This window comes from Contarinia nasturtii, unplaced genomic scaffold (assembly GCF_009176525.2).
Source record: "Contarinia nasturtii isolate CC-2019 unplaced genomic scaffold, AAFC_CNas_1.1 Cnas_scaffold_1371, whole genome shotgun sequence".
Classification (NCBI taxonomy): Eukaryota; Metazoa; Arthropoda; class Insecta; order Diptera; family Cecidomyiidae; genus Contarinia; species Contarinia nasturtii.
Window position 1 is genome coordinate 4,818,897 of NW_022198708.1, and position 11,774 is coordinate 4,830,670.

The 11,774-nt window shown below is 35.3% G+C and overlaps 3 protein-coding genes across 3 annotated transcripts in view; 1 reads left to right on the forward strand and 2 right to left on the reverse strand.

Moving 5' to 3' along the window:
• Positions 1-4,165, forward strand: part of LOC116346019 (serine-rich adhesin for platelets-like) — a 14,276-nt gene extending 10,111 nt beyond the window's left edge. Inside the window, exons 8-10 of the mRNA XM_031775917.1 lie at positions 1-580; positions 669-1,031; positions 1,114-4,165. Of these exons, the coding sequence (XP_031631777.1) occupies positions 1-580; positions 669-1,031; positions 1,114-3,599 (3,429 nt within the window). The 3' untranslated portion in view covers positions 3,600-4,165. The remainder of the gene's footprint in view (positions 581-668; positions 1,032-1,113) is intronic.
• Positions 4,166-6,925: 2,760 nt separating this feature from the next.
• Positions 6,926-8,326, reverse strand: LOC116345914 (probable casein kinase I homolog ECU11_1980). Its single transcript, XM_031775689.1, has 5 exons — positions 8,215-8,326; positions 7,763-8,152; positions 7,598-7,694; positions 7,318-7,532; positions 6,926-7,255 (listed from the first exon to the last, which is right to left on the reverse strand). Exons 1-5 carry the CDS (start codon positions 8,281-8,283, stop codon positions 7,082-7,084), a joined length of 945 nt encoding a protein of 314 aa, XP_031631549.1. The 5' UTR covers positions 8,284-8,326; the 3' UTR covers positions 6,926-7,081.
• Positions 8,327-9,089: 763 nt separating this feature from the next.
• On the reverse strand, positions 9,090-9,830 carry LOC116345837 (serine protease inhibitor dipetalogastin). The gene has a single exon (XM_031775546.1). The coding sequence runs from the start codon at positions 9,800-9,802 to the stop codon at positions 9,152-9,154; it is 651 nt and encodes a 216-aa protein (XP_031631406.1). The 5' UTR covers positions 9,803-9,830; the 3' UTR covers positions 9,090-9,151.
• Positions 9,831-11,774: the final 1,944 nt, after the last annotated feature.

The window sequence follows — 11,774 nt, forward strand, 5'->3', positions numbered from 1 at the left end:
CGTCAAGACGGACCATTCTACACTCCGGAGAAAACTGAATTCAGACCCGCTGAACGGCCAAAAGCAGTTAAACCACAGGATAATTTGCGAACCGATGAAGGCGATTTTGTTCGTCCCGAAAAAACGAAATTCATTCCAGCCGAGCGTCCACAACAAGTTCGGCCAGAAGATAATTTGCGTCAAGATGGACCATTCTACACTCCGGAGAAGCCTGAATTTAGACCTGCTGATCGCCCGAAAGCTGTTAAACCTCAAGATAATTTACGAGCAGACGAGGGTGATTTCGTACGACCCGAAAAACAACAATTCGTTCCTGCTGAGCGTCCACAACAAGTGCGTCCGGAAGATAATTTGCGACAAGATGGGCCATTCTATACTCCGGATAAACAACAATACAAGCCAGTTGAACGGCCAAAAGCTGTCAAACCCGAAGATAATTTGCGTCCAAATGAGGGTGAATTCCAACAACCCGAAAAACAAAAATATGTTCCAGCCGAAAAACCGAAACAAATTAAACCAAAAGACAATCTAACCACTGGTGTCGGTGAATTTATTGTGCATGAAAAAACACAACCAAGAGGTAACATTTCGATTCGCTTTTTTATTTGCTTACATTCCTTTCTATTCACTCAAAATAACCGGTTTTATAATGGTTTTTTCTTCTACAGGTCCAGCCGAAAAGCGAACACCAATTAAACATGATGACAATCTTAAACCAGGCCAAGGAAAATTCGTTACCCCAGAGAAGCAAAAATATCAACCGGTCGAACGTCCCAAACAGGTTAAACCAACGGACAATCTGAAAACGGGTCAAGGTGAATTTGTAACTCGCGAGAAAACAAAGTATATTCCAGGCGATCGTCCAAAACAAGTTAAGCCTACGGATAATCTGAAAACAGGCGAAGGTGATTTTGTTGCACCAGAAAAGAATAAGTACATTCCAGCCGATCGACCCAAGCAAGTTAAACCAACCGACAACCTTAAAACGGGCGAAGGTGATTTTACCGTTCCGGAGAAAACACATCCAAGAGGTAAGAAATCGTTGTGTTAAGTTAAAAGTAAAAAAAATGAATGAAAATCGATGAAAATGAATATTTTTCATGAATTTCTTAGGTCCAGCTGAAAAAAGAACACCGATCAAACATGATGACAATCTGAAAACGGGCGAAGGTAAATTCATAACGCCAGAAAAGCCAAAATATCAACCAGTTGAGCGTCCAAAACAAATTAAGCCGCAAGATAATCTCAAGAGTAATGAAGGGACTTTTGAAAAGCCACAAAAGCCTGGATTCAAACCGGCCGAACGAGCCAAACCCGTTAAACCGGTGGACAATTTGAAAACTGGTGAAGGTGAATTCGAAGGACGCCGCAAAATCGATACCATACAAACAACGAAAGTAGATCGTGTTGTGGTCAAAAAACATACCGATCAAATAACACTCAACGAAGGACGAATGGAAACGGACACCACTAGTTCGACGACATTTAAAAAGCAACCGGTTCAACGAAATGTGGTCGAAGATATTGTTAAAAAGCAAAAAATGCGCTCAAACATTACACTTGGCGATGATACAACCATTCTTCGTACGACCAATCAAATGAATTACAATACAATAACAACGCACAAAGATGAACGCGTTGAAAAGCAAACGGATGTGACCGATACAAATCGTTTACGCGATGGAACGATTGCAATAACAACGATGAAGGTGACAACCATTTTGGAGAATGAAAAAGATCATACACCAATCAAAGAGGTGATCCGCAAGGCCGGTACAACGAATGTTCGTGAAGAAGTTGTTCGCAAAACGACCGATTCCGATGTGATCAATCGTCAGAATATTGTGAAAGAACAACATCATGTGAATGAAGTGAATCAAAATGTGGTCAACAAGCGATATGTTGTCAATCAACGCGATGTTAACAATTTGCAAAGCATCGAATCACGTAAAATAATGAATCAATCGCAAATTACTATGGGTGATACGGCCAGTACAACACAACGTACAACAACAAATGATACACGTGGACCTGGACCACATCAACGGCCCGATCAATTGAATGGCACACGAACAAATCAACATCAGCATTACACATCGAATATCATTTCCAATGATAAAAATGTGATAACTGAGTCCATCACAAAACAAACATCGGATACAATCGATCGCAGTGGTTCAACAGTTCATACAAAAACAACATCACGTGATGACACCACTAAACAATCACATCAACCAACTGATCAGTATCCATCTGGTTCAAACAAGAATGTTATCGTTGAACGTCAAGTGATATCACAAACAACGCCAGCAGGTCGTCAACAACAGCATTACACCTATGAAACGGTTGAGAATACGAAAAATGTTATCGGTTCGGATAGTACACAATCAAAGCATGTGACAAGCCAACAATCAGAACGAACAACTCAACGCAGCAGCAGCAGCAGCAGCAATACTCAACAGACGACAAGAATGAATCGTGGCGGTGATACAAGCGAAAATGTTTTATTCGAAAAACATACGATTGTCACATCAACACCAAAAGGTGTTCGTCAACAAAACTATTCGTCGGACATTTTAAATATGAACGATAAACGATCGGATTCAAAATCAATGGCCTCAACATCACAATCCGATAAGATAAATAATCAATTACATTTGCGACAGCACGATACCACTTCCACAAATACAATGTCTTCATCATCAATGGCAACAACATCAACATCACGATATGGCAAAAGTAATGTTCATAATTCAACATCAAATATATCGAGCATTATCCATGATGATCATCATCAATCGTCAACTGGATGTCCCGTACATCGATCGAGCATCACATCAACTGAACGCCAACGACGCGATTATGTGTCATCGTCACCAGATCAATCACAAACAAATACCCAACAACATCATCGAAAAAATGTTTTAACTTCTTCGACCGATGTGAATAATTCTGTTTTCCATCGAAAGGCTAATCTTGCGTCCAATTCAAATGAAGCATTGCATTCGAATAGCATGAGCTCAACGGCGGCCATTCAACGTAAGAGCATTTCAAATTTACACGATCAAGCCATTTACAATACATCATCGGATCGCAAGAGTTACAGTTCAATGCATCGTCAAGGTAAAGAGACCGTTTCCCAAAGCACCACCACCACCACCAATTCAAATGCTCAACATGGCGGCACAGCATCACATTCATATAGTAGTAAACATGTTGTAAGCGGCGGCGGCGGCGGCACCAATACGGGCAATAATCAATTGCGTCAATCGGGTACCGAACGCACACAAAAAATTGTGACAAAAGATAATTTATCATCGTCGTTGGGCGGTGAATTTTATGGTAAATCCGAATCAAAAGCATATGGTAGCTTTACCACGGGACATCAACATCATGTACTCGATCGTGCCGTAAGTCGTCGTTCGAATCAATCAAGCATTAGCTTTGGTGATGGTCCCAGTCACGGTTCAAGCGTTTATCGTCGCGAATATGCGGTCGTACATTCAGGACCATGTCCAGCTGCTCACATCGAAAAATCCACATTCACCCACACCCGTGACACAAAATCGCATAAATTCTTCAAGACAAATCGAGAATAATTCAACCATAATACACACATACGACCGCAAACTTTTCGAATTACTACTACATAAAGAATTGTGATCATTGGCATTTCAACACCAATCGAAATTTTCGATATTTATCAAAAGGAGAGTGAAAAAGAAAAGCAATTTATCTCGACAAACTTTTTATTTTATTCCTTTTTTCTTTTAATTTTCTATTTCTATTCTATGTTATCAATCTATTCAGTTTATTTCACTTATTTCTAATTTCACTGAATGTGAACAACAAAAAAAATCAATTAAATTTTTACTCAAAACATTTATATTTTCTTTTTGTATGAAAATCAATTCAATATTACCGCAATCAATTGATTTTTATTATTATTATTATTAGTATTATTATTATCGCATATTGTCAAATGAACTACTAACACAGGGTGCTATACAAATTTAAATGGCCAATTGTTATTTTTTCCATTTCTATTTGAGAAAATACTATTTACAGATTGTATTTGTCTCTATGTCAATTGTTAACAGCATCGAATGCTTAAAAAAATTCAATAAAAAATAAACTCATGTGCCTTTCTTTGTATACTTGTCAGTTGTTATGTTACATTTTTAACTCAAATATATAAAGATTATATTACAATTGTTGAAAAAAAAAAAAATGAAATCAATAAACTGCTTTTTTCATATACTAATGAAAATATTTGGTATTTTGATTACTTTTTCTGTACCTTAATAAGATGAGATGTTTGAAGAGAAGAATCAACCTTTTATCGAGAGATAGAGAGGGAGAGAGAGAGTGAGAGAGAGAGCGAGAGAAAGAGAGAGAGATGGGAAGAAAATCTTTTTCGACCATTAAAAATAAATAATTTGAACTTGTGTAATTTGAACTAGATGATCAATTGATCATAAAAAAACGATATCGCGAAATCACAGCGGATGGCAGTTCGCGCGAGTGACGAAACCACATTAGTGTGTTGAAAAGTCGAACTCGCTATATATACACGTAATATACGAAATCCAGACCCAGAAGGCCTTTGGCCATGATTGATGTATGGTTGGAAAGGCCTTGGGCCATAGATCAAGAAAAAATGTCAAAGTTCGAAAATCGGTCCACCTGTCTTCTAAATATGGTCCTTTCAAGAAAAGGTCATAATTCAGTTCTACGGCCATAGATGGCATTAAATGAGGTCGTTGACCCTTGAAACATCGATATTCGGATTCTAGAGCTCAATACCTTTCCAACGACCCCCTAACCGTCGAAATCGATCAATCCGTTCGAAAAATTTATTGTTTCAAAAATTTCATATGAATTCCTATGAAAAATCAAAATGTCTGTCTGTCTGTGGCCAATTTTGCGTAGTTGTTTCTGATCTTTTTGAAACTTTCTGTGATTAAAGTACATAAAAAACTAAGACTTTTTTGTTCCGGCACTTTTCGATTTGGCAGTCATGTTGACCGTGGCCGGCCTCCAAAAGTCACTTTTTGACTTTTGTCCCTACAGACAACGAGGCACATACGAAGCCTGATCATGCCCGTAACTAACAACACCTCTAATGCGTATTCCGAGTACTAATCGAAGTTTGTGACAATATGACCGTCACAGTTTGGCAAAATCATAATGAACCGATTAAACTGCGTTAAACTGTTAAAACAAAACAGTAGAAATGAATAGATTTTAATTTTTTACATTTTTGAAAATAAAAAATCTTTTGTTTTTTCAATTTTGTGAGATCAGAAAGTCCACAATATTCAAATATATTAAATTAATAAAAATGAATTGGTTGACATAACCTCACTTTTGTGTCATACTCGTGATAATCCGATTAAATAATTATTAAAACGAAAGTGAGGTTATGTCAACCACTTCATTTTTTATTAATTTATTACAACGTATTCACAAGTAAGTTGATTCTAAAAAAATTATATTAATCGAGTTGGAGAAATGGGAATATGTTGAATTGCAAGAATCCCAAGTTCTAAAGAAATGTCCAAACCATTTACCTAGAGCCTTTTGCATAAAATATGATTCAGTCAAATCTACTGGCGATAAATTAATTGGTTACTTTAGTCACAAAATTGAAACGATTGAATACCTTATTAAAAATTTTAAAATCATTTTTCAGTGGTAACTGCTGGAGGATCGGTAGTTTATAAAGCAAATGAAAACGCATCACCAATACTTGTTGGCTTTCCATCGTGAAAATTTCAAAAATAAGGTATTTGCATTGATATTACATCGGAAGCTTCATTAATTTTGAATGAATTTAAGAAAACAACGAACGGAAAAGCTGAAGGCAGACATTAAAAACACTGTGCTTCACTCAAAATGTGATGGATACGAGACCCATCGTTTTTACATAATTTGGGTATGCTGATTTCAATGGCATCACCCGTTTTTCTCTAACACGTCAGGATTTTCCACAATTTTCAGAGTCAGTTAAAAAAAATTGATTTGGTTATTCCCCTCTGAAGTCCACATTTTGAAGTAAAATTGGTATCCATTCAAACGCTCTGAAAATGAGTATTTGGGGATTTTTTGGCATGAAAAGACCGAACATGATGCTGTTTATGCTATAAAATGAGGTTTGAATACACTTGCCACACGTTGAAATTTTTGGTCATTTTTGACCATTTTGGATACTTTTTGTGTGGTAAGCAGAGTATTGCTCAGCGCTGCTGCCATCCAGAGCATATTAAAATATCTTGCTGAGAATGCGTCGTCCGTAACATGCGAAGGTACATAGCAGTTTATACATCACAGCGATCAACAATACATGCATTGTTCTCTATTCAATCGTTTGAATGTTTTGAGTCACATAATCGTGAAGAGAACAATGGATTCATTCTTGTTCGCTGTGATGTATAAACTGCTACGTACGTTCGCATGCGTAGGACGACGCATTCTCAGCAAGATATTTTAATATGCTGTGGATGGCAGCAGCACTGAGCAATACTCTGGTGGTAAGTGTATTCAAACCCAATTTTATTATGTAAAAATGGTGGGTCGAGACGAGTCTCCATCACATTTTTAAAGTTAAAAAATGACGCACAGAGAAATTTTCAATTGATTTCAACAGCAATGATCTTTTCTACTGATTTTTTTTAGAATTGAATTTTGGAAAAATAAACAGATCACTGGGCTTCTGGGAGCTTAGTTTAATTTATTTTTTTGTTTGTATTTGTTTACTTTGAGTTCTTTTTATCCAAATTTGTCACATTGAAAAATTCCAATAGCTTTATTATTTTTTATTGATGTATTGTATAATTTTTTTCGTGGCTTCATGTGCAAAAACACATTTTAGCTAGGTTTGAAAAACAGATGAAATAATAGCAAATAATGAGAAACTGGAGCATTTTCAGCCTTAGTTTAATTTTTATTCAACGATTTTTACCAACGTTACAACTAATTTCACACTAAAGATCTGCATCAGTATTGTATTTACTCGTTTTTGTTTCGTTTACACTCGCATTTATCATGCTGACGATGATGATTCTCCGGTCTATGAAAGTCATTCAAATTGTGTTTGTTTAGTCACGCGCTTAACTTCAGCCAACGCTTCTTCTAATTGCTCAACGATTTTTGCGTGATTTGGAGTCGCTTTACCAGATAACATTTCATCATTGCAAATAAAATTGCATGCTTTATGGACCTTTTCGAAACGTGCGAAATATTTACATTTTTCCTAAAAAAAATCCGTAGATAATTTACTATGTTGAAAACACAGTGCACTTTTCATTTTCTTACCAACACAAATGCCTTCTTTCCATTCGCACTTTTCTTTTTCATCACTAAGCCTTCTGGTTCAAACGAATTAATTCCTACCATATACCATATGGTATACACCAATGACTCAAGATCATCCATCGCTCTTCGGTTGTTGCCGGCCCACCATCCTGATGATGCAAATTTCCTCGTAGCAATCTTGTGTATTTTACCAGGCAACGCGGCATTATCAAAATCTAATAGACAAAAAAAACACAATTACAAAACACACTTATAGAATTATATATAGAAGACTACTTACCGCTAATAAATACCGCATTGCCACGAATAAATATGTTTTCTGGCTTGATATCATTATGTATAACTCCTTTGCTATGTATATAACTCAATGCCTTAACCTAAATTTAATAAAAACGAAATTTTCCATCAATAAATATTCGAAATTAGGATTACACGTTGCGCATACCGAATGTAAGAACACATATACGATACCAAACATGGTAAAACCATTTTTTAGACGATCCTGTACATTTCCATCGAAACGAGTTATCGCAATGAATGGATTATATCCGAACAATTTTCCGATTTCATAAACATTTGGGATTCCTTTTTCTTCAATTTTTGGATTACCGACAGCATTCAGGGCTCGATAAACTGCCAATTCGTTTTTTATAAGATCATTATACATGCAGATTTTGACGGCAACGTCGATGTGACTAATTTTAGCTGCCCATACAAGCGAAGCGCCAGAGAAGCCTAGCTCTTTTGGCAATAGCATTATATCAGAACCATTTACTTTTCCTCCATTCGATGACAAACAATCTTCGATCTTATCCCTTATATCATCTTCATCAGCCTGAATATGGAATTGTATTGTAGGCATTGTATTCGCAGATTGAATTATTGAAAATTACTTACTTCGATTATTGAAAAGCCAATTAACAAAAGAAATGTTAAAAATTGAATTTTAAAATGATTTTTCAACATTTTTTATCACAAAATAAAAGTGTTGATCCCCTGAAGACACTGCCTAAACTGATATCTGATCTGTTATTTTCCATTCATTTATTTTGCGTTTGAGAATGGAATTTCGCATTTTTTTTTTTTGAAAAATTTGTTACACAGTGACGAATATGTTTTTGTTTGCTTCGCTTTGCCTCGATAAAATACGTGCTTGAAAAATCATCAGTATTTCACTTTGGGTTGATCGCACATCACGGGAGTTATATTACAAAGCCTATACCAGTAGGTGCGAAGTAAAAGGTGTTTTCCCACTCCTGAAATCCGAAACAAACCAATTTACATTGTACCAATTTACATTTAGTAAAAAATTGGTCATTTTTGCTCTTTAATTTTGAAATCACTCCCTCCTTGCACATATCATATGCATAGCACATGTTCGAATTTTCAATTTTTTTTTGTTAATGGAAAAAACTCCCATATCTCCTTGTGAGTACCTCCGATCAACTTTTGAATGACACAAAAACGTCAAAAATTCTTTTTTTCATATATCTGAAATATTTGTTGTTTGAAATTGAATGGGGTGAAAGAATTAAAGTTAAAAATAATATTAAAACTTATTTTTTTTACATATAATTGTTTTTACTATACTTTTCATACAATTTTGCGTTTAATTATCATTTTATTTCGTTCTTATCATTTATTAAAAAATTGCGAGAAAAAGAAAGTATGTCGATTTCAAATTAGTCACTAAATGAATAGACTATAGAGGCGTAGTTATTAAATGCATAACAATGGATGAACTTTTTTTTCATTAAATAAACACTCTTAAATTCTCTATTAAAAAAAACGGTGCTTTTATTCAATCTTTCTCCTCGGTCAAACTTAGAAATGTTTAAGTACTTGTTTTATTACCAATCAATAATGATAAATTATTAAAAATATCGTTGTTGTTGCTAGTGCTGTTGCAAGGGCATCTTCCATAGCATGCTTCCGTCAAGGTTTTATTGAATTTTTGTTCGCAACCCAAAGAAAAACGATTGCCGTAGTTGACCCCATCCGAGCCGCAAACGGGGCTATAGATGAGAGGGATAACACATAAACAACTTCCATTAAATGCTTTTTTTAGGTCTGAATCTATTGTTTGTGCACATTTTAATGCACAATCATTTCTATAAGTTTGACGATTTGAACCGCATACGGAAGTTTCATAATCACAGGAAGTTTCATTGCAAATACATGGTTCTGAACTGCAGTTTCCTTTGTGAACAAATGATAAGCACGATTCATTTTTGTATGCACTTTTGCAGTAAAGAGTACATTCACTGTCATACGTTATGCCATCAGATCCACACACTCTCTCCCTTTCTTTGGGCTGTCCACAATTTTTCATGCAATCGTTATAACCATACTTTTCTACTGGTTTTTCTGGCTCTACTGGCTTTTCTGGTTTTGCCGTTACTGATTCTACTGGTACGAATGGATCAACTGGCACCGCATAAGTCAATGTCAAAGTCACTACGATTATAAAAAGCACACTTTTCATTTTGCCTGATTTTCAAATACATCTCTTTCTTTCAAATGAATGCCATTTATATTTGCTTCTTTATCACCATTTGTGCAGATATCACAAAAATACAAGAATTACCTAAGATAAAGATATACTTTATTTGCACTTTAATTGTTGGCTTTAATTCTTGATTCAATAGCTATCACGAATTCCGTTTATTGACGATTTTAACTTCAAATGTTTTCATAAAAACGACCCAATCACTGGATTTGCACTGTGTAAGGCGTTCCAAATTATTACGTTCGCGTGTAGTTGAATGATATACATTTTTATGTAGTCATATGGACAATTATCATTGTAATCATTATTTTTCAATGAAATTTACTTTTAATTTATCACATTTGAAAAGAAAATTTCGTTTCTATGTTGACAAAAATTGTAATTGAGATAAAAAAAATCGTACTTTTTTTATTTTATAGCGACAATATCTTTGGAAATCCCCATTGAGGATAATCAGGTGTCATAAAATCGGTTTTATCTTTATACACAGTTGCACACATTGCGTAATGTAGAGAAATATGAAGACAGGCCTGGATTCTACCTTCTCTTAAATGTTTTGCTCAAAAATATATAATGGCATTGGATGGTTCTAAAAAAGCCTATTCAAAATTCTGGAAGCAGCTATTCAATAACAAACAAAGCCATTTATTCCGATGACAATAGCTCTTTATCAAAGCCTAGTATTTACCTAAAATCAGAGCATGAAGTCAGTACGACTTGTGATGCAACGCGCTTGTTTGGCAAGCGCACTATCTCAGTAGTGCTTAGTGCACTTGCCAAGAGGTGCTCGCCAATTCATATTATACAGCCCAGCGAACACGCTCTTTGTGAATGCTCTGCCGAAAATATATTTTGTATTTTACGTTGTTCCCGCCAAATGGGCCCTTAAAATCTCACTATAGTAAATGATGAAGATAAAATAAAATAAATAAATGAAGTGGATAATTATTTTTTATTTGGCGCAAAAGATAAAAAAATGCTTTAGCACTGTTTCCAAAAGATTATCATCAGTGGAAAAAAGTTAATTTTCATAAACGAATTTTTAGATTTGTTGTCATGTATGAAATAAAATCATCAATTATTATTTTATGCATCATATTCCGATTTCAATTCACCGAGAGAAATTAATACAGTTGAGAGCTACTTGAATCAAGGCAAAAAGTAGTGCTGTAAGAGAAATGAACGATATGAATTGCTTTACACCATGAGCCATTTGCTTTACACCATTTCGTATTTCGTTTCACATCAACGCGGATGTGGCTCATCAACTAGAAATTCAGGCAGCTGTATGTGCGTTGAATAAAATAAAAGGGAACTCTTGCATTCAGTAAAAGAGAAAAGATATCACAATGAACATGTTGTGCACTCAGCTTTCTGAATTTTCAGACCACCCCAGCGCTGATGAGTGAAACTTTGTTTCGTTTTCACCAAAACTTTTTATAGTACCTTCGGGTCAGTGGTTCGCCAACATTTATGCAGACTAAATGCTCTTTCGCAATCATCAGCTCCTTGTATATTTCTGCAAGCGCCGAATAAATTATCAGCAGAAATTTTGAGTTCTCCACTCACATCATCGAAGTGCGATGCGATTTTTTCCAAATGCGGATCACCATTTTCATGAATCACATTGCTGAAAGAAAATCACCGATTATTTCTTAATTAAAAAGAAATGTTTTCTTATTTAATTAATGTATTAAGTAATTACTTACAATTCTCTAAACATACACGACATATAACATTTAATTTCTCGATATCCTTCATGATTTTCGCCGATATCAAATTCCGCGATCGCATCTGAAAAAAACACATTTGAATTCATTAAAAATGCCGGTGCACAGAAAGAAAATATCAGCCGACGCTATACGCAAAACCGACTGGTACGTGCGCTCATACGTTTTTACATCTTTTACATCTAGTGACCATACGATTTTTCGACTGATTCGTTACT

Coding starts and splice junctions, on each gene's coding strand:
- LOC116345914 (XM_031775689.1), bottom strand. CDS start 8,283: ATGTTGAAAAATCATTTTAAAATTCAATTTTTAACATTTCTTTTGTTA. Junction 8,153..8,214: donor TTGGCTTTTCAATAATCGAA/GTAAGTAATTTT, acceptor TTCCATATTCAG/GCTGATGAAGATGATATAAG. Junction 7,533..7,597: donor CAATGCGGTATTTATTAGCG/GTAAGTAGTCTT, acceptor TTTGTCTATTAG/ATTTTGATAATGCCGCGTTG.
- LOC116345837 (XM_031775546.1), bottom strand. CDS start 9,802: ATGAAAAGTGTGCTTTTTATAATCGTAGTGACTTTGACATTGACTTAT.